The following is a 27684-nucleotide window of genomic DNA, read 5'->3' on the forward strand; positions in this document are numbered from 1 at the left end:
TTCCCATGAAGTGATGGGACCAGATGCCATGATCTTAGTTTTCTGAACATTGAACTTTAAGCCAGCTTTTTCACTGTCCTCTTTCACTTTCATCAAGAGACTCTTTAGTTCCTCTTCACTTTCTGCCATAAGGGTGGTGTCATCTGCATATCTGAAGTTATTGATATTTCTCCTGGCAATCTTGAATTCCAGCTTGTGCTTCTTCCAGCCCAGCATTTCTCATGATGATTTAACTGCATATAAGTTAAATAAGCAGGGTGACAATATACAGCCTTACGTACTACTATTCCTATTTGGAACCAGTCTGTTGTTCCATGTCCAGTTCTAACTGTTGCTTCCTGACCTGCATATAGGTTTCTAGAGAGACCTAAATGGATAATATTTTATTAATTATCCCCCAGCTTTAAAGTTGACTATTTAAAAAGACATAGATAAATATGATACTTTATAAGGAAGAGAAGTAACCCAGATTTGCACTCATGTGGGTGGGTAGACCAGGGTCCATATACACTGATGCAGGAATAACTGAATTTTGGTAGTGTTCGTAAGTTAGTATAATTCTTTGCTAAAAAATAAACTTGTTAGGTGTGGAGCCTTGGTTTTCTTGCATCCCATCAAGTTATCCTGCTTTTCTTCTCTTCAGCAGGATATTGGTCTTGATTAGAGCAAATTCAATTTAAATAACTTCAGTTTAAGACCATGAAAATTTCCACGAGGATGAAAAGTTGACTTTTCAAAGTATTTCTTCCTTTATTGTACCAGTTTTTATTGTAATCTTTAAGAATCAAAAAATGAAAAATTCTTTTATAATTAAAAACAGAAAATCCAGATTTTACTATTGGACTTCCTTTTCCCCCAATTTTAGTTGAGATAGTAATTTTCATTTTTCACAACAAACTAGAGGTTTAATAATTGACGGAAAGCTGAGTAAAGCCCTCAGAAGAAAATTAATGTTTAAAAAAATAGTTGAGTAGCTCCTTAAAGGTGTAAGTTCCCCACCGCATTTTCTGTGCTTCCCTTCTTCCTCGGGAACGAGGCACAGTAACACTCTGCTGTTCTCCCTGGCTTCTAACTGTGGTCCATAGCTATTCTCTACGACTTCCTGTAGATTGTCAAACTGTTAGTTATTGAGCTTCTGGATGTCTGAAGTTGTAACTGTAGTGTGTCAAGGGGTTGAGGACAGATTAAATTTATATTAATGCTTGCATAGATAGAGGGATAAGGAGGCCATGGTGTTAGTCATTCAGACACATCTAGTATATTAATTTTTATGGAGCATTTAGGCCACACACGTTTTAGAACATTATGTTGTTCTCTTTTAAATGGTTATACAGAAGAACTGATAAACTTAATTTTCTTTTATTAAGAAAGCAGGGATGAGCTTAAGGAATTTTCAACAGTTCGGCCACTCAATAAATATGTAAATGTGTAACAAAAGGAAGAAATAAAAAATGAAACATTTAAGTATTTATATTTTGAAAATTGGTTGGAGAGTATGCTAAAATACGTGGAAACTAACTTGGGTTTTTACTTAAGTTATGTGAACATGAAAACAAAGTATAGTTTTATATATAGAGTAATTTCTGCAAAGGTATAATAAAAATGTTAATTAAGATTAGAAAAATCGAGGGACTAATAAATTTCTCACAGAGTAAGGGCAGAATTGGAAAGTAAGGAGGAAAGATGCCCTCCTCTTGTTAGAAAGAGGATTAGTACAGACACTGCAGACATTTTTCTGTTAAAGACCAGATCCCTAGCTGACATGGAGCATTGTCCCAACCTTCAGTTGACCCTAAGTCTTCTCTGCTGCTTTCCAGTCTCCTGAATCAGTGCACATTAGTGCTTGCCCTGTATGGGCCTGCTGTTTATTCTTACCCCTCCCATACGTTTGTGGGGGAAGGATCTTAGTGTGTTCTTGAGAGCCCCATGTACTCTGAAGGGAGTGCTGCCTGGTAAAGAGACCTTTGACAGGAAAGAGGGGGAAGAAGTAGCTTGCTTTTTAAGGTGATCCTGGGGGTTGAAGTAGCTGGCTTTATGTGTAGCTGCTTTGCAAATAGGCTGTTTTCTACTATAATAAGTTTAAACATCTCAGCTTCAGGTAATTCATTGAGCCTGCAGGTGGTTGGTAGCTAAAGAGTTCCGAGTTTGTCACACAGAGCTTGGAGGCCCTGTTCAGATTGAGATTTAGTGACCACATCAGAGTAAGATAGAAAGGGACAGGGAGCCCTACACGAGGGGGCATCATCTTTCATGAAGGAAACTGTATATTTGTTTGTATTTAGTGATACAAAAATGAGTGAATAAATGAAGGAAACAGTAATTTGGAATTTAAAGTATATTATCTGAAAAAAAGTGTTTAAAATGTGTGAAGAGGGAAAGAAGTTATACAACACACTATAGATGAAATTTTTGTTATCTTCACCAGTGTTTCCCATAGGTGTCTTACCTGTAATAACACTGGTGTGATGAATGTGAAGTTCTTTTCATCAAAAGGAAAGCCCTAATTTAAGGACATTTGCTTTGTAACTAAAGTGGCTGATTTATTTTAGATCATCTCCTGTACACATCATAGCTACTAGCAAAAGTTTACATTCCTACGCGCGCCCTCCACCGGTGGCCTCTTCTAAGGGTGAGCCGGCCTTCCCTCATCACTGGAAGGAGCAAACACCAGTCAGACATGAAAGGGTAAGTTCATTCATGAAATTAAACTTTTATGACGTTTGCGCAGCAGCTGAAAAACATTAACTTTTCCCTCACTAAGAGTGTCTTCTGAAGTACACACAGATGGAAAATAGTCTGTCTCGTTTTTCTGCTAGTGATCTGAGTTTGATTTTATATGTACAGCTCTAATAACTGTTAGAAAAATTCAGAATTACCAGTAAGAAAATACATTTAAACTTCCCAAAACGTCAGAAGGCAGTTTTTTCTCCCACAGTTTAAAATAAGTAAGTTACCTACTAATAAAGTCTGAAGACACATATTAACAAAATACGTTGAAAAAAGAAACTAAAAAGTTTGTGATGCTTTTTTCCCACAGGCAAACAGTGAGTCGGAATCTGGCATTTTCTGCATGTCCTCCCTCTCAGATGATGATGACTTGGGGTGGTGCAATTCCTGGCCTTCAACTGCTTGGCACTGTTTTTTGAAAGGTTAAAAAAAGGCTTGAATTCTTTAGTTTACATGTGTAGCAAACACACTGATCACATATCTAATATTTGTTTTTTATTTCAACTTTAGGCACACGACTGTGCTTTCATAAGGGAAGCAATAAGGAATGGCAGAATGTGGAAGATTTTGCTAGAACCGAAGGCTGTGATAATGAGGAAGATCTCCAGATGGGCACTCACAAGGTTGATTTAAAATTCTTTCAACTTTTCCAAGTCTTTCAAAGGGAGCACAGGTTTTTTATTAATCTACAGATGTATCCTCCACTTGCTTTATGTTAAATGGCATCCTACGTTTTGGGAGGAGCTTTTGTGAATCCTCTTGGTGAGAACAACAGTGACTTGAGATCGTACCTTGATAATGAAGCTTTCTTAGATGGGAAAAAAGAGTATTTCTTAGCACTTTTTACACATTGCATTTTAGGGAAAGCTAAACTGGCATTAAACATAAAATGAATAAATAAACCAAAGCCTTAGCTTAGGTAATCTACGAAGTGGTTAATTCCCCCGTGGATAGAGAGTTGAGTTACTTTTAAAATGACCCAATAAAATGCTGGTATTTTCTGAGTTGGTAAGCAAAGGCAGTAATGGGTAGCAGTGGATAAATACTGATGAAACCTTTATCTTTGAAATCTTCACTTTCTCCATCTCCACTTTGGGCAGAGAAAACGGGCCTGTGAAGTGTGCTTGTTTAAAGATTCCTGTTTTGACCCTGCTGTTACTGTTAGGTCCTTGAGAAAGACAGTCTTGATGCCTTCAGTTTGCCTTCATGCTGTAAGCTCTGTATAGTGAAGTTCACTGTAGTCTTTCTTTGGCCTCTGTAGCTCTACTAAAATTGTGTCAAAGGTTACTAGTTTCATTCTGATTAGAAATCTGCTTGGTTTGTCATTTCTGCAGCATTCTGCACAGTGGATTGTCTTCTTTTGGTTTGTGTAGCATGATTTTCCTTCTGGTGTCTTGAGTTTTTTTTGCTGTTGACTTGTCTGCCCATGATGGTGAATGTTAGATAAGGTTCTACCCCTCCTCACTCTATTTACCACTTCCTCACTGATGATAATGTTCAAAGCAATTCCTTGTGGCCCATGGAAACTGCTCTGGTCTTGGAGTCAGGAGAGCTGTGCTCTTCTTTTGTGCTGTGCCAGCAGCTATTAACATTTGTGTGACTGGCCTTGGGCAGTTTGTCTGCCCCACTGGGTGTTGGCTTCCTGCTTTGTAAGATGGAATTGGATTGATTTTAAGTTCTTACAGCTTGAAGAATCAGAAGATTTAATCTAGTTCTTAGTATAACCAACACTGGACTGCCTTTTTCTTCCCCTCCAGGCTGTTTTCCTCCTTTCTTTTAGGAGTATTATTATCTTTTCTTGATTGCCAGATTCAAAATCTTTCTTGGTTGCTTCATTCAAAACATGAAGTTGGCTATTTCCTTTCCTCCCTTCATATTCAGTTGATCCATTCTATTTCAAGACTTTTTATGTTTATCATTTTCTTTCATTAGTCAACTTTGATTGGATATTATAGCTAGCCATTGTCATGTCTGTCTGCTTTGTCTTTCTGTGAATTTAAGGGTAGGGATCATGTGTTTTCAGAGCCTAGCACCTAGCATCTACTAAGCACTCAGTAAATACTGGTTGAATTTATTCAGCCCAGTTCTACCACCATTGCAGTTGTCAATTCAAGACTGTAGTGGGTTTCTCCTGTTGAATCTTCAAATAAATTGAATACTAGAGATAGCTTTTATCTGTAGTCTTTGTCATCATCATAAAATTGAGTCATTAATAATAATACTTTCATTGACTTTCCAGATCCTTCTCAAAGGAAAGCTTGAGCACTTTGCCAGTCTTTAAGACCCCTTTACTTACGTACTTACTAACTGGGCCCTTCTTTGCAGCCTTATTTGCCCCAACTTTGAATTCATCTTGTATTTTTAGCAAATACTCAGCACTCTCCAAAGAAGTTGCTAGTTAAAACTCTTCCTGGTATAAGGAGAGTGCTTCTGGATTCCATTTCACATGGGAATTGAAAGCCCCCTAATCTCTTGGAGTTAATATCTCCCTTTAAACTCCATATAGCACTATTTATTTTTACACTGAAGTAGTGATTCCAGTCTGCTTTATATTGTAGTAATTTATATATTTGCCTTTCTTCACTACTGGGTCGATAGCTCCTCAATGGCAAGAATCCCATCTTATTTTTACCTTTTCTACAACATCTTACACGTTATAGGAACATCACTCCATGTTGAACTGAACATTGCCAATTTATTTGCTCTATGCATGTATTTCCAGGGCTATGGTTCTGATGGTCTAAAGTTGTTATCACATGAAGAAAGTGTATCATTTGGTGAGTCTGTACTGAAGTTGACTTTTGATCCTGGTACAGTGGAAGATGGTTTACTTACTGTAGAGTGTAAACTGGACCACCCTTTCTATGTTAAAAATAAAGGTAGGGCTTCAATTTGAATTTGTCATACTTTTAAAGAAAGCTTCTTAAATCTATAGTTATGTCTTATGGTGTGATTTTTGATGATTAAGAAAAAACTTTTGAAGGGAAATCTTCTTTCACACTAAAACTACCATAGGAAATGCCTTATAATACCTACTGATGTTTAAATCTCTTAGCAGTAGTCAGGTGGAGCTGTACTTCCTGTGGGTATGAACTTGTAGATTCATGTAGTGTATACTATAATAAGCTCTCTATGGTCTTGATATAATTTGGGGAATGAAATATTCTGGTAATTGATATTTGGTTTAGGCCAACTATGCTTTATACCTGAGTCACATTAACACAGTATCAAATGTAATGATTCAGAGACTATTTCATGGTCTCCATCATCATCATTTATCACTTACTATCTTGTAGGTAGATGGAGTACTGATTGATAGAATTGATACGTTAGTAAAATGCTGAATTAAACTAGTTTTGGAGGGCTTTTTGCATTGCTTAAATAAAATACTTAGATTTGTTTTGTGGCAAAGATACATGACTTGTGTTAAAAATCTCTTAAATATTAACTTTTTATTTTTAAGACTCAGAGGTGACATGTCTTAGAAACAATTTGGGTGCTTTATGTCAGTCTCTATCCTTCGTGTCATGATTGTTTGATTTACCTTTAGGTTGGTCGTCATTTTATCCAAGCTTGACTGTGGTACAGCATGGCATTCCGTGTTGTGAAATTCATATTGGTGATGTATGTCTACCTCCTGGACACCCCGATGCCATTAATTTTGATGATTCAGGTGTTTTTGATACATTTAAAAGGTAATAGTAAATCTTTTTTTTCCTCTGTTAACTCTTAATCTCCCTAATGATTGCTATTTGGGAAGTTAAACCTTTAAAGATGTGAGAATTAAAAAGGACTACTTAGGAGAAATATGTACAGTCAACCCTTGAACAGCACAAGTGTTAGGGACACTGACCCCACACAGTTGAAAATCCACATATAACTTATAGCCAGCTTTTCGTGTAGGCAAATTCAACCAACCATGGACTGAGTAGTATTTACTATTGAAAAAAATAAATCTGTGTTTAAGTGGACCCATGCAGTTCAAACCCACATTGTTTAAGGGTCAACAGTATAAGAATAAATGAAAAAATACTTAGTAATTACAGTAAAATAGTAATTCTAGAGAAGTTTTACAAAGGATGAAATAATGCCATTTGGAGCAACATGGATGGACGCAGAGGTGATTATACTAAGTAAGTGAAAGACAAATACCTTATGATATCACTTATATGTGGAATCTTTAAAAAAAAGATACAAATAAACTTATTACAAAATAGATAGACTTACAGACTGAAAAACTTACCTGAAAAAGGTACCTGGGGGGGATAGGGAGGGATAAAGTAGTTTGAGATTAGAAAATACAAATTGTATACATATAATAGATAAACAAGGTCCTACTGAAATAGATCAGCTCTGAGAGTTAAAAAAATTTGTTAAATCTAGCCAGCTGTTTTAAACCAGTTCATTAATCTTTTAATTGTATCCTTTTTCCTTTAGTTAACTCTTTAATACTCAATTTGACCAAGGTCTTTAGTTGTATGGATTAACATTTGTCAGAATAGCAAAAAAGTTGATATTTGGAAAGACTTGAAGAAAGAGATTTTTTTCCTGAGATCACCTTGTTTAACAAGTTGTAGAATAGGATAAGAACCCATATGTGCTGACACTCAAGAAGGTTGACCAACTGTCTGAATTTTTGTGGAACTTTTCTGGTTTTAGCACTGAAAGTCCTGCATCCCTGGAAACCCCTCAGTCTTGGGAACATGGGGGCAGTTGGGTCACCCTTCTCCCAGAAGGAATGCAGAGAAAGTCTGAATATAATATCTAGGATTTTAAGACCCGTTGTTTGTTTGTGATAATTAACAAATTCATAAGCATTTAAGTAGAGAATTCGGAAGAGTTTTGCTGGGCTGACAATTTTATTTCATCCAGTTTAATATAAGATTATGGTGAAGATCGCTCAGTCGTGTCCGACTCTTTGCGACCGCATGGACTGTAGCCTACCAGGCTTCTCTGTCCATGGGATTGCCATTTCCTTCTCCAGGGAACTTCCCGACCCAGGGATCGAACCCCGGTCTCCCACATTGTAGACAGATGCTTAACCGTCTGAGCCACCAGAGAAGTCCAATATAAGGTTAATATGTTTTTATTTTGAAAGCGTAAGTGAGACTGTTAAAAAGGAAAAAAAGGTAACCAGCACAGGGCCTGGCCCAGGCTGTATGCTCACTAAACGTCCCTAAGATTGGAATCTAAATGCTGTTTGATTCTTTGATACACGGTCATCTTTGAAAAACAAGACAGTGTTAAGGTCTGCTACTCAGTATTCTTAGGATGTAGATTCATGATACCTCTAATGTTTTGGTGAGAGTGTAAAGTGATAGAAAAATTTTGGAAGATAATTTGGCTTTATTGTCAACCACCGAATATCAGTAGTTCCATTCCTCTGTATGTACACCAAAGAGAGTAAATGCTTGTAGACGTGCACTAGATGTGTGAAGCTCATAGCTGTGTTGCTCATGATAGCAAAAGCATGGACACAGTGTCAGTCCTCAGTCACTGGAACCTGGATGTGATACATTCATGCAGTGGAATTCTTTTTGTCAGTGGAAAAGAAATGAATCTTGTGTGTGCTCATTTGTGTCTGACTCTTTTGCAACCCCATAGACTGTAGCCTGCCAGGCTCCTCTGTCCTTGGATTTCCCAGGCAAGAATACTGGAGTGGGTTGCCATTTCCTTCTCCAGGGGATCTTTCCAACACAGGGATTGAACCAGATTCTTTATGACTAGTGCCACCTTAGACATACATTGTTAAACATGGATCAACTTTAGAAATGTTAAGTAAAAATTTATATAATCTTTCTATGACTCAGATGGTAAAGAATCTGCCAGCAATGCAGGAGACCCAGGTTCAGTCCCTGGGTCAGGAAGATCCCCTGGAGAAGGAGATGACAATCCACTCCAGTATTCTTGCCTGGCAAATCTCTTGGACAGAGGAGGCTGGCAGGCTACTATCCATGGGGTCACAAAGAGTTGGACACGACTAAGTGACTAACACACGTTGTATATAAAATATACATTATACAGTTAGGTTAGGGATCCTCAAGTTAACCCCCAGGTTCAGTGTCTTACTGGGAGGACTCACAGGATTCAGTACTGAGTCACATGCATAGCTATGATTTCTTACAGTGAAGGGATATGAAGCAAAATTGTGAAAAGGAAAGGCATGGGCTTAAGTCTCGTGAAGCCCAGTTTCTAGGAGTCCTCTCCCTGTGAAGTCACACAGGACAAGCTTATTTCCCTCAGCAGGGAGTTGTGACAACACGTAGGAATTGTCATCTGCCAGGAAGCTTATTAGACATGCAACACTAGAGGTTTTATTGGGAGCTGGGTGCACAGGCTCTCTGCCTGGCATGTACCAAAGCATGTGTTTAGGGTAAACAGTATTTTCAGTACCCACAGTTTAGGAACAGTGAGCCACTTTACCAGTTGTGGGAATGAGGGGAACGCTTTTGAAATCCTAATTCCAAATGCTAGTCATTGCCAGCCTGTAAGTAACCCTTTGAAAGGACAGCAAGCCTGTGATGTTTTTTTCTGCACAATGAAACATTCTAATATAACATGTTAACATAGTTGCCGTTTTAACAGTGTTGTTACAGTGTTATCGTTTATGAATGTATTTTATAATAAAATTACTGGAAGGGGGAGTGATAAACAGTTCAGGAGAGTGGTTATCTCTGGGCCTGGCCAATGTAGAACGTTAGTAATATTAGAAATATACTATTTGTTATTTTTTTAAGTTTTATTATACATTCATATATTCTTTTACACATGGCTTATCAGTGTATTGAATATAGTTCCCTGTGCTGTACAGTAGGACCTTGCTGTTTATCCATTCTGTATATAATAATTTTTGCATTTCCTAACTCCCAGTCCTTCCCTCCCACACCCTTCCTCCCCCTTGGCATCGACAAGTCTGTTCTCTCTATTTGGGCCATGCCATCTGGCTTGCAGGATCTTAGTGCCCACCCGGGCTCTAGGCAGTGAAATCACAGAGTCCTAAATGCTGGATCGCCAAGGAATTCCCTGTGTTGTATTTTAGATTCGCCTTACTCTCTTTTTGTAAATGCAAGCCTCAGTGCTTTAACTGTAAAACGGAAGTAATAACACCACCTAACTCTACTCCTTGTTGTGAAGACTAGAATTTATAGTACCCAGCTAGGCATTGCTGGCAACACAATAGGTGCTTTTGGGTCATGCTGGTTGGGGAAGGGCATGTGAGTCGATGTTAGCTTGCAGAGGACCAGAAGTCAGCAATAAACTGGTGAGCTCTTAAACACAATTTGTGGCTCTACTGTAGAAAGGAAGCTTCCAAGTGAGAATTTGATTTGAAGAAGCCCATTTGAGAGAATTGGGCATTGAGGCCAATCTTCTAGGCATCCCTGGGCAGGTTTAGGGATAGTCACTTTACCAATCTAGGCTACTTTTTCAGTAATAATTGATACTTTACTTGCGTACCTGTGAGCTTGCCTGTCTTATATAGTCTGTTCTTCCAGCTATGCAGCATTGCATAGCATGTATTGTCTTCATTTTAGAGATGAGTGAACAGGCTACAGGATTACCTGTAGGGTTGTATTATTGTTAAGTGGCAGAGATGGGCTCTGAGCCCAATTATTACGTTCTCCAGATTTGTTTATTTTATCCTCTCTGTCAGTCATCAGACATTTTGAGCGCCTAGAATATGCTGGCATTTGGGGATTTTAAAATCAGTTAAAACATAAGCTTGCCTCTCTGCTTCCAGTCTAAAGAAAGAAGTGGATGAATAGTCCATGTGTATGGTGTGTGATGTGCTGGTTGAGAGGCAGTGTAGTATAGTAGCACCTTGGTTCTGGAGCTGACTGCCAGGATTCAGGTCCTGGCTTTGTGATAGATTTGCTCTGGAGATTGGGGTAAGTTAATTCTTCTGTGGGTCTTTGGAAAAAGAAAAAAAAAATTGTAAAAGGGTTAAGTGAGTTAATATTTGTGATTTGCTTAATATACACTACAATATTGTAGAGTTTTTCTTTAAGAGTAATAAGACGATGGTGGGAAAGGGGGCATTGTAAGCTTTAGGAATAGCATGTAGAAAAAGTGAGGTGTGAAATAAAAGCATATTTTAGGAACTACAGATTGTGAAGGCAGTGAATGTTCAATATAGCAAAAAAATTAAACTTTTAAGATTGATTTTATGTAATATTGTAATGCTATGGTCACGTCAAAATCTGAACTCTGTGATTGAGTATTTCAAACTACAGATTTTATCAGTAGTGGAAATGGGTGGTTGGTTGTACCACTAGATGGTGGTATTTTCAAATTTCAGTAGTCAGTTAGCTTACCCTATTTTTAAATCTCTTGGTATTTCAAATTGTAATTAAATATTTTCCTTCAGTTAGGGATTTGATACCTGGGATGGGAAGGTTCCCCTGAAGGGAGGGCATGGCAGCCTACTCCAGTATTCTTGCCTGGAGAATGGTGGGCTACAGTCCATGGGATCCCTTAGAATCGAACATGACTGAAGCGACTTAGCACGCAAGCAGAGTAGAGGTTAATAGTATTGTGTCAGGTTCATTTACAATGGTTAGGTTTGCTGTTTTTCTAAATTACATATGAGAGGGGATTGAGGTATCAAAAACTATTTCTCTGGCTTAATACTGATTGCTAAGTATTTATTGGATGATTTTGGAGTCATACTTCTTCAAGTACACTTATTTCATGTAATACCTTTTATTTCCTTAATACATTTTATTGAGGTACAGTTGATTTATAATATTTCAGGTACACAGCAAAGTGATTCAGTTATACACTTATTTTTGAGATTATTTTCCATTATAGGTTATTACAAGATACTGACTAGTTCCCTGTGCTATACAGCAAACCTTTGTTGCTTGTTGTGATACCTTTTAAAATAGATGCGATAACTGGTAAAAGTCATTTTTGTTGTGTGCAGTGAGTGGTGTGGACCTCACTCATGTAGCTCTTGGTCTGTGTCTAGAATCATCTATAATCTCATATTGTTTTACCTGTAGGCAGATAATATTCCTGTAGCTCATATCAACCTGTTGATGTATTGCTAGAATTTATGTTTTCAGGGGGAAAGAGAGTCGGGTTTAGAGTAAAAGATTTTCTGCTAAGATTAAAAATGTAAGTGGTAAGTTAAAAAAATGTACACAGTTGGAACAAGAGACCTCTTTTTAATAGGTTATCTTTAGGCTATGGTCCTCATTTTCTCTAATTTTCAGACAATGTTTTCAGTAAGTCTGATGATTATTCACCTTGAGGTTTGCCAACAATGGTACAGAGTGCTATGGTATTGCTGAGGCAACCTGGGGCTTTGGAGATGGACAAACATGAGGATTTAGAGCTAATAGCTGTGAGGCTGTGGGTGAATGATACTTTACCTTTTTTTAGCCTGTTTCTTCATATAGAGAGGATAATAATCAACAAGCAAGCTAATTGAGAGAGTAAGAGAGAATATGGAGAACTTACTTTGATACCTGTATAAACTGAATGTATCAGACGAAATGTAGCCTTTCTGACAAGTGTGGGTGTCGAAGTTCTAGGCTGTGTTATGTGGGTCGCCTTTAGGGGAGATTTCTGCATGCGTGACTGCCTACATGATCACCAAACAAGTGCTCGGGCTGCTGTGCACGTTAAGTCCCTTCAGCTACATTTAACCAGTTCTCCCTGTCCTTAGCCAACATCTTACCTTCTGTAGCAGTTGGTCTTTAGGTCTGGTGTGTATGCCACTGCTGTTTAAATTTTTTTAGTTTCAGGTTTCTGTAGCTCAACAAAGTAGATTATCAGATTTGTCCGAAAATAAATCTAAAGTAGGAATAAATCAGTTGTATGGGATCTGAAAGAGGTATTTGCTATGAATAAAGTATGTGGATTATAATAAATTCCTTTGGGGTGGGGAGGGGTGAAGTACTTAAAAAAAAAAACTTTTTGTATTCTCAAGATTAAAAAAACTAATTTTAGTAAATGCACACATAAGCTTTCATTTTATAAGCATCTGTCAAAGGTGAAGTTGGTAAAGTGGTGTTGGTAGTATTTAAGGTAAAATACACAAGTTTCCAATCAGATCTTAAGGATACTTTTTTTTAATCCTGTTCTTACAAATCAGATAATTGTACTGAATTAAACTTATTTATTTATAGCTATGACTTCACGCCTATGGATTCTTCTGCCGTTTACGTGCTAAGTAGTATGGCTCGTCAGCGTCGTGCGTCTTTGTCTTGTGGAGGACCTGGAGGTCAAGACTTTGAAAGATCTGGATTCAGTAAAAACTGTGGCTCACCAGGATCATCACAGCTCTCTTCCAGTTCTTTGTACGCTAAAGCTGTCAAAACCCACAGCTCAGGGACTGTGAGTGCCACTTCTCCTAACAAGTGCAAAAGACCAATGAATGCCTTCATGCTTTTTGCCAAAAAATACAGAGTTGAATATACTCAGATGTATCCAGGGAAAGATAACAGGTAAAAATAGTGATGATTCTGACTGTGATAATTGAATAATACTTCTCTGGAGTTCACAGGAACTGGGATAATTAAATCAACTTATTCTTCAGTAGCTTTCATTATTGAATTCTGTTGTCCAGGTTGGCTTTAAAGTAAAAGTTAAGACAGATAATTAGGTTACCTAAGAGGTAAAGGTCTGCCTTCTAAAATAATATTAAATGTCACTTGCCTGTTAGAAGACTTAGTTTTAATAGCTGTTCCGCTTTTATAGGAAAGACTAGCACCTTCTTTTGTCACACCTCAAGGAGGTACTTTACAACCATGTCATACCATGGGATGTGCAGGCGTTGGCAGCTTCTAATGACTGCCAGGTTTGCCAAAAGACTAAACGTAGAGGTATCCTCAGTAACACTGAGGAATAAAAGTTAATGCTAGTCCTTCCTACTGTTCCCTTGTACCCTTACCTCATCTGGGAATCCTCTACTATTCACTTCCTCAAACCAAGTTCTCCACAAATTATCTTTCCATTCTTCCTAGTTCCCTTACCCATATTAATATGAGAAAAGTCAAATGATTATGCACATAGAATAATTCAGCTTTGAATCAGGTTTGAATGACTCATCTCTTTTTATATACATACGTCTGAGATGCTACTGACACATTACATACTGAGTTTCAGGTGTATAGCATGATACTTTGCTACTTGTATATAATAAAATGATAGCAACAGTAAGTCTTGGAGAAGGAAATGGCAACCCATTCCAGTACTCTGGCCTGGAAAATTCCACAGACTGAGGAGCCTGGTAGGCTACAGTCCATGGGGTCACAAAGAGTTGGACACGACTGAGTGACTTCACACTTCAACAATAAGTCTAATTAATATACATCACTGTGATTAGGGGTTTTTTTTCTTGTGATGAGATCTTTCAAGATTGGCTTTCTTAGCAGTTTTCAAATACACCACAGTGTTTATTACTCGCTGTGCTCACCCCTCTGTACATTACAGGCGATCAGTTACTGTATATCTGGGAGTTTGTACCTGCTCACCAGCTTCACCCATTTTGCCCATCCCCAGTATTTTTATTAAAAAGAGAAGCTTCTTCTACCAAATATATCTGTGACTTGGGAATTGATATATATGTGAATACTTTGTAATCAAATAGTACACGTATCAACCATTATATGGTACCTTTAACCCAGAGACTATAAAAACTGGTTTTTATTTTAATTAAAGATGCAATGTTTAATTGCATCAGCTTATTATATTAAAAAATACATACATTTATAACATTTTAAATTTCAAGGAGTAGAGCATCTGTGGTGACTCTTTCTAAAGCTTAGAGGCCAGTTTTCTAGCCTCCATATCAGCCATTGTGAAATCTTTTGTATGTACTACACACAGTCATTGCAGACTTCTTTTTCATGTTGAGTGTCATGAAACTGAGAGTTAACTAAGGGTTAATAAGCTCTTCACAGAAGGAAAATACTTATGTCTGCTTGTTCTGGATGAGACTATTTTAGTAGGTTTGGGAGCAGATTAGTAAATGAAAGCGAACGTGCTAGTCGCTCAGTTGTGTCCCACTCTTTGCGACCCCATTTACGAGACTCCTCTGTCCATGAGATTCTATGGGCAGGAATGCTGGAGTGGGTTGCTATTCCCTTCTCCAGGGGATCTTCCCCACCCAGAGACTAGACCTGGGTGTCCTGCATTGCAGGCAGATCCTTTACCATCTGAGCTACCAGGGAAGCCCCTTGATTAGTAAATAGGAAACAGCTTCAGATTTCAATCCTTGTCTTACCAGTTTGATTTTTCCTCCTTGTTATCCATTTTAAAGTACAAATGATGCCTAAGGTTTATTTGGTGGTGTCTTTAGGAGATAAGCAGTAAGTACATAGTTAATGCCATTGTATTTTCTTTATGGTTGCATGAAAGAAAAAAGACTATTTGATGGGTTAGGGACACAAAACGAAAAGCTTTTAATAGAAGGTGAATACTTTATGCTGCTGATACTAAACACTCTGCTTTAATATCTCAAACATTTTTGAAAAACTGATGTACCCAATGATAAACTGTTTCTCTGAATACTTTTTTTTTCCTTCAAATCAAAGCTGTGTAAAATACCCAATTTTTAGCCATTTTAGATATTCTCTGACAATTGGAAATATTGGTCCTACTCCAGGAGGCTTTAATTGCCAAGATTATGATGAATGGACCATATGACTTAGGATTTTACTGGAAATGACTACTATAGTCTTGACCTTTCCTGTTCTCTGTGTTGGACAAGATTTTTGTTTTTCAACTTTGTATTTCTTCCTGAAGTAGGAGCACTTGACATGAGTTTTCTGAAAAATTCTTGCCTTCAGCATTGTGTAAATGTTTCTTTTATAGAGCCATAAGTGTGATCCTTGGTGACAGGTGGAAGAAAATGAAGAATGAAGAGAGGAGGATGTATACATTAGAAGCAAAGGCTTTGGCTGAAGAACAAAAACGTTTAAATCCTGACTGTTGGAAAAGGAAAAGAACCAATTCAGTATGTTTAAACAAGTAGTTCCTTAAAGTGATTCTGACTTACCTCCAAAACTGTACCATCATATTAGAGCATTTGTTAGAACCTTTAAAAGGGTGTTGAAGCTGTTTCTCAGCCTTTTTATCTTTCAAAGTCTAACAATGTTTGTCCATCATCATGTAAGGTAGGCTGCCTTTCATCATTAGTGCCATTTACTCTTTTAGCATGGAAAGTAGAAATGTTTGCTGGAGATGCTGAAGTGGAAAGATTTGGAATGTATTTCTAGTTGGGTTGAACGATAAGGATTATTAACTCATTAATATCACACAGCAGAAAAATTTTCTAATTTGAGGTGGTATGTCTCAACAGCTTTTCTTGCTGATGGGTAAGGATGGTGGAGGTAGAGATAAGTTAACCAGCTTCCATGGGGACTTCTGACATTTGCCCAGAATTTCCAGGTTAAAAAATCTCAGGATGGAGAAGAAATAGAAAATTGGGAAGGCTGGTAAACAGGTTCGCACCATAATAATGCTATATTGGACAGACTTGATTCTTAGAACTTCTCCATTACTAGACTGGCATTTTTTAAGTTGTGTTTTTGATTAATTACAAGAAAACTTCCCATGATAACTTAAAAACAAAGGGACGACAGTATTTGCAGCAGGAGTGCTGGCCAAGGATGTTCTAATTCATCCCATGTATTTGTCTATTTCTGTTATAGTAACACGTAGTTCACATCCACTTAAGAATTTCTTTTTAAAAAGTAGTCAGATTCCAATATAAGAATATGACTGGACTGGGTTTTTTAGTTATTACCTTAGGATTCCATGTGGTGGAACTTCGCCTGGACCCCCTTTCGTTTCTGCTCATCCTAGTCCATCTCTCTCATCTCACTTCCATAAATTTTTTGGTTGCTTGGAATACCACTGGGTATTCGCAAACTTCAGAAAATCTACCACTTTTGAGAAAGCAGTCTTTTTTAACAGTATGGTTATTAATATATTACCCATCTTAGCTTTCATTTGTAAAATTATGTGTTGATTTGTAAACATTCACTGAGTTTTAATTTTATCTCCACAGGGCTCACAACAACATTAAACAGGATGCTTGGCTGTTGATGGAAAGATTTAAGATGAAGGTCTCACCATTTGTCCTGAATCTGTGTGACCATAAGATACCGATAGCATTGAGTCTTGAAATGATTTAATAATGAGTGAGGATTTGCTTTCTCCATTAGAGCATTAAGTAAGCTAAAACTATCAACATTGTAAACCAAATTGCCTTATTTTTCTTCCAAACTTCATATATGTCTATCAGGTAATATAGGCTTGAAAATTGATATCCTGTGGTGCTAAAGTACAGTAGAAAAGAGAGGAGAAGTGTATACATGTTTTATTTTAAATTGTACAAAAGGGGAATTTAAAAATATGTAACTGCTGTTTATACATTGGCTCCTTACTGCTTATTAATCTGTATTGTGCACATAATGGGCTGAAGCGGAAGCCGGGAGTCGGCCTTCCTTGAGCAACCACCACATGGCTCAGCATCTGTGCCAAACACAGGGGCTCCTAGTCTGGCCAGTGCCAAGAGGTTGCCAGGATACAGGGCCGGTGGATGGTGCCAGTGCCAGCCTAGCCACTGGCCGCGGCTCCTGAGCATGCTGAGTTGGACACACCGGGCGGCGGCGCCCACCCTTGGCTTCAGTGGAGACCCAGCCCAGGCCAAGGTAAAGTTAGTTAATAGCACTGGGATATTGTCACTGTAATGGTGCTGTTAACAGTTGACACCATTGTATTTTTAACTTTGTGTCCTATATCTCCTCAGCCACGTATCTTAATATCGTTTTTGTCATCGTATCTATGGTGGGGGCGGACTTTGCACTTAAGCAGTGCAACACTTGCACTTTACTTTCCTCCAACTGTCTACAACGAGAGCAAACACAATGGCAATAGAGCTGCTTTTGCTCTGAGCTACAATCATGGCTTTTCATGTTACTTACCAAGTGGTGTTTCTGGTTAGGAATCACAGCTATAAAATTGATTTCAGTTCATTACACTTCATGATGTTGCCCCTAAATTTTGCACACTATATTCTTGTATATTATTTCAAATAAAATGAAAAAAATTGTTTATCTCTGACTTCTGATTTATCCTGACTGAACTTTATGAATGAGTCATCCAAATAATAGGTTCAGGAAATGGAAAATATTTTTACAAGTGGCTTGTGGGATTTTAAACTTTAAAATGTTAATGACAAGGCAAGGGCAAAAGAAAGAAGGACCCAGATTACGATTTATAAGACTCCTTTCAGAGTAAAAGTTAATTTTTAACTTGGCATCTCTGTTATAAAGTAGAACAGCCCCCAATAAAGTGACACACAAAGTATAAAGACAGCCTTGCTCTATTAAAGATACAGTAAGACGCGGTTAAACATTGAGCCCTACATCTTAGCTTCAGGATATGCCAGTAGTTGCCAAACTGTTGCACGTTGGAAACATTTCAGGATATTAAAAAAAAAATTGTCATGCTTGCATGTTAATATGGAGTACAAATTGGGCATCAGGATTATTTAAAGCTACCAGTGATTCTAATGTGCAGCCAAAAAATGGAAGCTACCAGGTTAACTCCTTATCCAGCAAGAAAGGATGCCGGCTGGGGAGAAGCAGCGTATTTACTATAGAACGTGACCCTGTCTCTTAAGTTGTGGGGACTCTGTGATGGGAAAGAAGTTTTAGATAGCCTCATAGAAAAACCTGATGGGAGAGAAGAGTTTGGTATCTTTTTGGAAAAATAAGCTCTGCAGAGTTTCAAGGTGGTGATGAATCTATTTTGACATTTTATGCTACTTAAGGTAGAAGAGCTTAAAAGGTAAACAGAAGAGGTCAACAAGGAAATACAGAAAAGTCAATTACATTCATGGAAGAGTAGATGGTAGCTGTCTTTTAGAGTATGTATTAGCCACCGCTGGATGGGTTAGCACAAAATGGAGATTAAGAAATACTTTACATTCTTACTGAAGAGCAGACATAGCTTTTTGAAGCAGCTGAACCATTATGGGATAAACCGGTGCAAATTCTTTGCCTTCTCTGCTTCTTACTGATTGAACATAAGCTTCCAGAGCACCCCTGAAAACCAAAGGAAAACAATGTCAGAAGGCTATACAAATGAAACAGAACAGCTTGGAGGATGCCAACGTTTAAAAGCAGCTCATTTCTGCTTTGCTCAGTCAGTGAATGGCCCTCAAAACATTTGTCAGTAGGGTTCCTGTGGTCAAGGTGCAGAGCTGTGCTCAGTTTTCAACCGCACTGCACTTAGTGGTCTAATCACACCATGGGAGGCTCTCTGGCAGCTAAGGCTGTGTTTGCCTTTCTTTGCTATTGCAGAGACTTCTGCAGAGCCAAGTGCAGCCTGTGTCTGCACAGCGCTCACAAGGGGGCGCCCCGCTCCGCAGAGTGTGGACTGCACTGGGGAGCGGGGCCCTCACTGCACACCAATGCCGCAGGGGCTTTATATTCCTGTTCCTTAAAGAGTGTGAACCCACAAGTAGGGTAAACCGTTCGTAGGCTCCAGTTGTTGGCAGATTGTGCTAAGACAACAGCCTGAATTTAGCGATAGGTATGATAAATGTTCTCAATTAATTAGGGGGTCAGCAAACTACAGCACAGATCAAGTCCAGCCCTATGCTTGTTCATTTATGCATACTTTTCATTATTGGTCTATTTAAGTTGCAAGTAAAACAATCAAATTTTTGTTATAATCATGAAATCACACACTCCAGAGCATTTCCATAGCTATCATAGCTCACATACTGTCTCAAGTCTCACCTAATACGTAATTCTTACCTGTATTATTTGCTCCCAAATACTGAAAAAAATAGTCCTCTGTCAGTTTAGTCATTTTCATTCAACTACAGGGACTATATTTGATGGGAGTGTGGCCAGTTCAGTGCTCAGGCCATAGCACCCCTCACCCTCGCTACCCACTGTCAGGGTTTTATATGGAACCGAATTAAGAGAGTGGAGAATCTCTTAACTTCCTGTCCTGACCTCGCTCCTCATCTCTGCCTTCTGGACATCTTTATGTGATTCCTTCCAGGATGCCCTCAGACTCACCTGTCAGAAACCTAGGGCCACACAAACCCACAAGGTGTACACCGCCAAGAGGGAACCCCAGTGCAAGCTATGGACTCCAGGTGACTGTGCCAGTGTAGACGTGAAGGCTGCTCTGGGGGAGGGGTACTGGGAAGGCAGGAGGCTGTGCATGTAGGGGCAGGGGGCATATGGAAAAAATATCTGTACCTTCTCAAATTGGCTGTGAACCTGAACCTACTCTAAAAAATAAAACCACCATAAAAAGAAAAAGACAAACGTCTGGTAAAAAACCTACATGAAGACTAGTATTTGCCCCCTTACTATTTCAGTAAAGTGACCATCATCTCCCCATAGTCTATGTCTAAAACTGTTTAAGTCCTACACATAACCAGTTTTCAAGTCCTATTAATGTACCCTACATATTACCACCTTACCTGTCTCCTGAGAAATCTGTATGCAGGTCAAGAAGCAACAGAACTGGACATGGAACAAAGGACTGGTTCAAAATTGGGAAAGGAGTGTGTGAAAAGCTGTATATTGTCACCCTGCTTATTTAACTTATAGCCAGAGTACATTATGGAAAATGCTAGGCTACATGAATCACAAGCTGGAAGCAAGATGGCAGTGGAAAATATCAACAATCTCAGACATGCAGATGATGCCACTCTAATGGCAGAAAGCAAAGAGGAACTAAAAAGCTTCTTGATGAAAGAGGAGAGTGAAAAAATGGATTAAAATTCAACATTCAACAAATTAAAATCATGACATCCAGTCCCATCACGTCATGGCAAATAGATGGGGAAAAAGTGGAAACTGGCAGATTTTATTTTCTTGGTCTCCAAAATCACTGTGAATGGTGAGAGCAGCCACAAAATTAAAAAGACGCTTGCTCCTTGGAAATCTATGACAAACCTAGATGTATTAAAAAGCACAGCCATCACTTGCCCAAAAAAGGTCTGTATAGTCAAAGCTATGGCTTTTCCAGTAGTCATGTAAAGATGTGAGAGCTGGACCATAAAGAAGGCTGAGCACCCAAGAACTGATGCTTTCAAATTGTGCTAGAGATCAAACCAGTCAATCCTAAAGGAAATCAACCCTCAGTATTCATTGGAAGGACTGATGCTGAAGCTCCAATACTTTTTGGCCACCAGATGCGAAGAGCCCACTCATTGTAAAAGACCCTGATGCTGGGAAAGATTGAAGGCAGGAAGAAAAGGGGCGACAGAGGATGAGGTGATTGGTTGGCATCACTGACCCAATGGACAGGAGTTTGAGCAAACTCAGGGAGATAGTGAAGTGCAGAGGAGCCTGGTGTGCTACAGTCGATGGGGAAACAAAGAGGAGGATGTGACCTAGCAACTGAACAACATATTACCACATCTGGTCCCTCCTCTCACCTTTGCTTCAGTCTGAATCCTGCCATTTTGTGCCCTAAATACTGGCGCAGTCTTGTGGGTGGTGGTCACCCCAGTGCCATGAGCCCTGCACTAGAGGACCTGCCACACTATAGCCAGGGCCTGTGGTCCACCTGCCGTGCCCTCCTTGCCCCCAGGACAGTGTCTACGTTCACAACCCCGTGCACACCAGCTTCATTGCCAACCTTCCCCAACTGTCACTGCTGGGCCCCAGCCTCTGCTGTACCGAAGATCAGATCAGATCAGCCGCTCAGTCGTGTCTGACTCTGTGACCCCATGAATCGCAGCACGCCAGGCCTCCCTGTCCATCACCAACTCCTGGAGTTCACTCAGACTCACGTCCATCGAGTCAGTGATGCCATCCAGCCATCTCATCCTCTGTCGTCCCCTTCTCCTCCTGCCCCCAATCCCTCCCAGCATCAGAGTCTTTTCCAATGAGTCAACTCTTCGCATGAGGTGGCCAAAGTACTGGAGTTGCAGCTTTAGCATCATTCCTTCCAAAGAAATCCCAGGGCTGATCTCCTTCCGAATGGACTGGTTGGATCTCCTTGCAGTCCAAGGGACTCTCAAGAGTCTTCTCCAACACCACAGTTCAAAAGCATCAATTCTTCGGCGCTCAGCTTTCTTCATAGGAAAACCATAGCCTTGACTAGACGAACCTTTGTTGGCAAAGTAATGTCTCTGCTTTTGAATATGCTATCTAGGTTGGTCATAACTTTCCTTCCAAGGAGTAAGCGTCTTTTAATTTCATGGCTGCAGTCACCATCTGTAGTGATTTTGGAGCCCAGAAAAATACCCTCAAATCATTCATTTCTGCTGTCTGTGTTACCAACACAGGCAGAGCCCAACCCCTATGCTCACCCACTGAGAGACTGGGGTGCCTGTGCAAATACTCTAAAATAAAGTCGAGTTCCAAAAAGAGGCCTGTTTCCCTTTGTCCACACATCTCATTGTTAGTGAGAGCCAGTCTTGAAGTTAGAGAGAGCCTTCCTCAGGACCGGCTGTCCTTATCTTTGGAATGCCAACACGCACCCCGACCCCGCCCCACTTCTTCCTTGTAGAGCTTTTACTTAGGACCAGCTCAAGTGCCTTGTTTTTGATAAAGCCTTTCCTGACTCCAGGCAGCACAAAACAAACCATCCTGGAGTCACAAGAAGTGGAAAAGTCTAGGACTTCTGCGCCAGTAGCACAGCTTAGCAGGACCCCAGCATTTGGGGATGGATCTCTGAAAGCCAGCTTCATACTTCACTACTCACAACAAAGTAACCCAGAAACCAGCAGCGCAGGGGGTGGGGGTGGGGGTGGGGGTGTGCAAGCCTGGCAGGCACAGCTGGGGACTTCCCTGGTGGTCCAGTGGTTAAGAATCTATCTGCCAACGCAGATGTGGGTTTCATCTCTGATCCGGGAGGATCCCACATGCTGCAGGGCAACCAAGTCTGTGCCACAGCTACTGAGTTTACACTCTAGAGCTCGCGAGCCACAAGAGAAGCCGTAGCATTGAGAAGCCCAGGCACTGCAGCTAGAGGGCAGCCCCTGCTCGCCGCAACTAGAGAAAGCCCATGCACAACAATAAAGACCCAGCCCCCACCATAAATAATTTTTTTAAAAAAAAGCACAGCTGGTACATTAGGCTCTGCCTCCTGACCAAGCTGTGTGATCTAGACTGTGTCTTGAGCCTGTCCATCGGCAAAGTGGGAAGAATACCCACAAGATTTAGTTAGAATTAAAGGCTTGTCCTGTGAGGCACCTGGCTCTCTTCTAGGTACACCTCTGAACCTATGAAGCCCTCCAACACGGTTTTCCCCACTGCACCTCTGCATTGGGAGCTCAGAGTCTTAGCCACTGGACCACTAGGGAGGTCCCCTCACTGCACTTCTGATGGCCTGGGACTCTCTATGTAAAGAGCAGGTCTTTACCCTTCTGCCCACACGATCACACTGCAGTGCAAGGATCTCTGTGCTGGGTAATTTCACTCTTACGATTAACAACTTTCATGCATGAATGTAGCCCCAGGACTAGTGCTTGACAAATGCACAGTGAATGAATTTTAAAAATGAATTAGATACAGGAAGATAGGACTATGATGAAAAGGACAAAAGCACTAAAGAAACTAAATATAAGAAAAGCAAGTGTAGGGGATCCACAAAAGTACATGCACGCAAAATGGAATCTAACGAATGCCTTTAGAGAGCAATGTTCTATGAGATGCCTTATTCTCGTCAGAGCTGAGGCTTAAACGAAGCTGTTTCTCTGTGAGGAAAACGTGCTTCTTTTAGTGATACTATTCAAGTTGCCATGGTATCCCAGGCACTCGGCCCACTCCCACCATGCAGGCCCTGCAGACTCGAACACAGTGGAGAAACCCCCACGCGCCCACTGTCTTTGAGACAATCGATGGTGTGGATGTATCAGTCTAAGAAATCAGAGCACTGAAATTCACAGAAACTGTCATCATTCTGCTCCGAATGGGTTAGAGGATTAGAATCATTTTATCTAATATTTGGACAAAAATCCATGTAGCAGTTTCGTATGCTTTCAGAACAGTAAGACATTACATAAAACCACACAGTATGTGGAAGAACAGAAATCAGTGTGGTTAGTGCTTTTGGTTTTGTTCATCAAAAACACTATGAGAACTATGGAGAGAAAAAGGACTAAAGCTGCCCTCCCACGTAAAATTGAGCAAGATTTTCAAGCAATTATTATATTACTTCATTTGCCTGAGCAAAAAACATCAGCTTTCTTGGAAATTGGGCCAAACATTATGTAAGACTCTCAACTCTGGTTTGTATCCAAAATAGGAAGATTATTAAAGTTATCCTTATTGAAAAAAAAGTAGCATAGGAATTCTGCCAACATTTAGTAGAGGAAGGGGTTGTGCTGACAACACTGCATTGTGATATAAGTGGAGATTTTTATAGAAAACAAAACTGATTTTTGTCAGCCATGAAATATCAGTGTGCTTAATACTAAAACACATACATGACTTAAAAAACTACCTGTGCCTTCACAGGCTCTCCCCTGGCTCCACCTACCCCAGGATCTCATCTCAGGCACCCAGTTCCCAGAATGGGTAGGGATCTCGTGCCACCGGAACATTAGCTCCTATGAGACCAAACTTCACCCTCCATCCATAGGGGTTGTGTGGTCCTACAGAAGTGGAGGAGCTGAGGGAATGGTTCCCAGTCTGTGGGTCCTGGATACCTGTGGGAGGGTTTGGGGAGCGGGGGATGTCCAAGGATGCACTTGGCACAAAGAACTGACGATCCTACAGATGCAAAGTACCAATCAGCAAATAAAGCCTGTAGACAGTTGTGACACCATAACGGTGCTCCGAGCCGACTGAGAGTCAGGAGCAGCAAAGGCAAGGAGGCCACAGTCAGAAGAGCTGCTGCCCCACTGCCAGTATCCAGAGCTGGTGATTTGCGGCCAATCCTACCTCTTCTGCAGAGCTTGAGGAATCTCTGCATCAAAACCTCAGCCTTCACCCTTGCGGAGAACACAGGCAACACTTGCAGGCTGTCCCGCTGCTGCCCTCCTGCCACGGGCACACACGCCTGCCTGCTGGGGGCTGGGGAGGTGCCATCTTCCCCACTGTCCCCACTGACCCCACATGGCCCCAGGAGCCACTGGTTTATTAAGTTGAACTAGGATTCATTCAAGCTCTAGAGAAAATATCTGGCATTAAAAGGAAGCAGAAAGGAAGGCAGAAGAGAGGTCATTACTTGCCATTAGTTCCGCAGTAGCTGCTGTACCCTCGATCTGCCCTACTTATGACAACCCAACACACCGTGCCGGGAGCAGCAGATGAGTCTACAGCAAGGTTTGCCCCAAAGCTAAAACAAACTTACTGACATTTAAAGGACAGTACTCACCCTGGGTTTATCTACAGGGGCAAGAAATTCATCCAGTGGTGCTTCAGTATGCAGGGACGAAACCAGTTTTGCGATGACAGGCAGGAGTGTACTCTAGGACAAAGCGCCCCTCCCTGCCACCGGCCTGGGCCAGAGGAGAAGCAGTGTTGTGAAATCCCTCAAGGAGGGCTTCATTCCCCGCTCAGGGTGGAAGGCTCTAATAGCAGCCATGTGTGCAGTGATGGGCAGGCCTTCTTCAGAAAGCATGACAGTATTTCTGAGCGTGATTTTCGGTTGCTAAATATAGGCTTAGCAACAGCACTGCTGATGATATCACTCAGGAGACATTTTTAAAAAGAAGCAAAAGAGAACAGATCTGTGATGTGCCCACAGCAGCACAACTGTTGTAGATGAACTCCATCCATCTCTTTAAGAAGACATAAATGCACCCTGTTCGATTAACTGAGTCCTGAGTCTTCTATCACCTGGTGTGCTGCAGCTGGGAGAGTCTACGGGCCTCAGGGGAAACTCGCAGACATCACAACCCCCACAGCAGCCACAAGCAGAGTCCTTCATTTGCACCTGAAGCCTTTTCTGAAACCAGTTTAACCAGACACTGTGCTGACGGTGACAGGATCACCGCCCATCCTGCCCAGTTTCTAGATCAGATGCTCTTAGCTGAGAGGGTAACAGACAGCAAGGAAGAAGAGCAGGTGCGGGCCAACCTCCACTGTACCCACACAGGCGCTGGCGGGGCCGGGGGCTCCCCTGGGCTCCAGTCACCATGCTTGAGCTTGGCTCCCCTCCCAGGACCTGGTGGGCTGATGTGACCTCCCCCAGCTTTCTTCCTCCATGGGGTCTCTCACCTGGCAACTCGGTTTTAGTCCTGGCTATGCTGTAAAGACTATGGTTTTTCCAGTGGTCATGTATGGATATGAGAGTTGGACTGTGAAGAAAGCTGAGCGCTGAAGAATTGGTCCTTTTGAACTGTGGTGCTGGAGAAGACTCTTGAGAGTCCCTTGAACTGCAAGGAGATCCAACCAGTCCATTCTAAAGGAGGTCAGTCCTGGGTGTTCATTAGAAGGACTGATGCTGAAGCTGACACTCCAATACTTTGGCCACCTCACGCAAAGAGCTGACTCATTGGAAAAGACCCTGATGCTGGGAGGGATTGGGGGCAGGAGGAGAAGAGGACGACAGAGGATGAGATGGCTGGATGGCATCACCGACTCGATGGACGTGAGTCTGAGTGAACTCCGGGAGTTGGTGATGGACAGGGAGTCCTGGTGTGCTGCGATTCATGGGGTAGCAGAGAGTCAGACACGACTGAGTGACTGAACTGAACTGAACTGATGCTGTAAAGAGCTGCCCAGCCACTTTAAGAAATCCTGATGCCAGGACCCAACCCCGGAGATTCTGAGGGAGTTGAGGGTGTGGTCTCAATACCAGGATTTTTCAAAGCTTTGAAAATGACTCTCGGGTGCCAGCACAGTTGAGAATCGCTTCACACATGAGCCCCACACTGCCTTTGGACAACCCAACTCAGCCCCGAGTTCAGGCCTAAGCGACCGTGTTCAGTGCTGTCCCCCAGACCAGCAGCATTAGGAGCCCTTCGAAGAGCTGAGGATGGTTTCCAGAGTGATTTAAGAGGTACAGCTGATGGGCTTTGGAGAATGAGGGTGTGACCAAGGAGGTGAATGATGGCTTAAAGGTTTTCTAGCTTGGCTGAATACAGGTGACAATGATACCCCAACCAGATAGTGAGTCTAGGTAAGCAGGTATGAGAGGAAAAATGACTTAACATTTTGGGGTTGAGATTTCTGTGGGATTTTGAGTGGTGACATGTAACAGCACGTTTGCTGGCCTGAGACCCTGAGCAACCAAGGTGAACCACAGTCCTGGGGTCACAGGACAGAAGAGTCACTAGAATCACCAGTCTGAGTGAGCTCAATGGGGAACCGAAATACAGACTGAACGTGAAGGAAAAGGAGCCAGGGACACAGCGTGGGAAGCGATGGCATTCAAGGAGTGGACAGAGGAAGACAATTCAGACAACGAGACTGAGGGAAAAACAGTCACAGAGGTCACAGCAGGAACAAATGACCAAGGGGTCAGGAAAGATCCGAGAAGGCGGGGCCTGTCTTGGCTTGTGCTGTGTCCTAAGGGCCTTGCGCATAGTGGGCATTAGTAAAAATGTGTGGAGTTGGTCAGGGGGTGAGTTTTAAGAAAGAAGTGGTGGTCACTTTCAGCTAAAGCTGCAGAGTGATACTGAGAGAACAGAAACACTGGGATTTGGTGGCTAAGAGGTCTCGGCAGGTCTTGGTGAGAGAAATTTCAAAGGAGTGGTGCTGATGCAGGAGAGATGCTTAGTAAGTTACGTGTGACAGTGGAAGCGTCCCTCCCTGGGCATGGTGGGGGTGCGCGGGCTGTGTGTGCGCGCGTATGTATGTGTATGCGTGCAGAGTGTGCGCGCGCACATGCAGGGGTGTGCGGGTACGTGTGTGTGTGCAGGGGTGCGAGGTGTCTGTGCATACATGACAGTGGGAACATCCCTCCCTGAGCGTGGCAGGTGTGCGTGGGGTGTGTGTGGGTGTGGGTGCACGGGGGTGTGTGCATACATTGAGGATGGAAACATCCCTCCCTGAGCATGGCAAGTCT

The 27684-nt window shown here is 41.2% G+C and overlaps 2 protein-coding genes across 5 annotated transcripts in view; one reads left to right on the plus strand and one right to left on the minus strand.

Annotated features, from left to right (window-relative positions):
* HBP1 (HMG-box transcription factor 1) overlaps nt 1-17798 on the plus strand; it is a 31110-nt gene extending 13312 nt beyond the window's left edge. For both annotated transcript variants that reach the window (XM_061413974.1, XM_061413973.1), the window contains exons 4-11: nt 2550-2685; nt 3038-3149; nt 3238-3350; nt 5450-5606; nt 6278-6422; nt 12861-13178; nt 15550-15691; nt 16748-17798. In XM_061413974.1, the coding sequence (XP_061269958.1) occupies nt 2550-2685; nt 3038-3149; nt 3238-3350; nt 5450-5606; nt 6278-6422; nt 12861-13178; nt 15550-15691; nt 16748-16765 (1141 nt within the window). In that variant the 3' untranslated portion in view covers nt 16766-17798. The remainder of the gene's footprint in view (nt 1-2549; nt 2686-3037; nt 3150-3237; nt 3351-5449; nt 5607-6277; nt 6423-12860; nt 13179-15549; nt 15692-16747) is intronic.
* The window catches only part of COG5 (component of oligomeric golgi complex 5), a 285624-nt gene continuing 267717 nt past the window's right edge, over nt 9778-27684 (minus strand). For 2 of the 3 annotated variants that reach the window (XM_061413970.1, XM_061413972.1), the window contains 2 exons: nt 18681-18791; nt 9778-13305 (listed from right to left, as the gene is read on the minus strand). In XM_061413970.1, the coding sequence (XP_061269954.1) occupies nt 13260-13305; nt 18681-18791 (157 nt within the window). In that variant the 3' untranslated portion in view covers nt 9778-13259. Of the gene's footprint in view, nt 13306-17940; nt 18792-27684 lie in introns of those variants that run through there. The other variant, XM_061413971.1, reaches the window with a different exon arrangement.

Source organism: Bos javanicus, chromosome 4 (genome assembly GCF_032452875.1).
Source record: "Bos javanicus breed banteng chromosome 4, ARS-OSU_banteng_1.0, whole genome shotgun sequence".
NCBI lineage: Eukaryota > Metazoa > Chordata > Mammalia > Artiodactyla > Bovidae > Bos > Bos javanicus.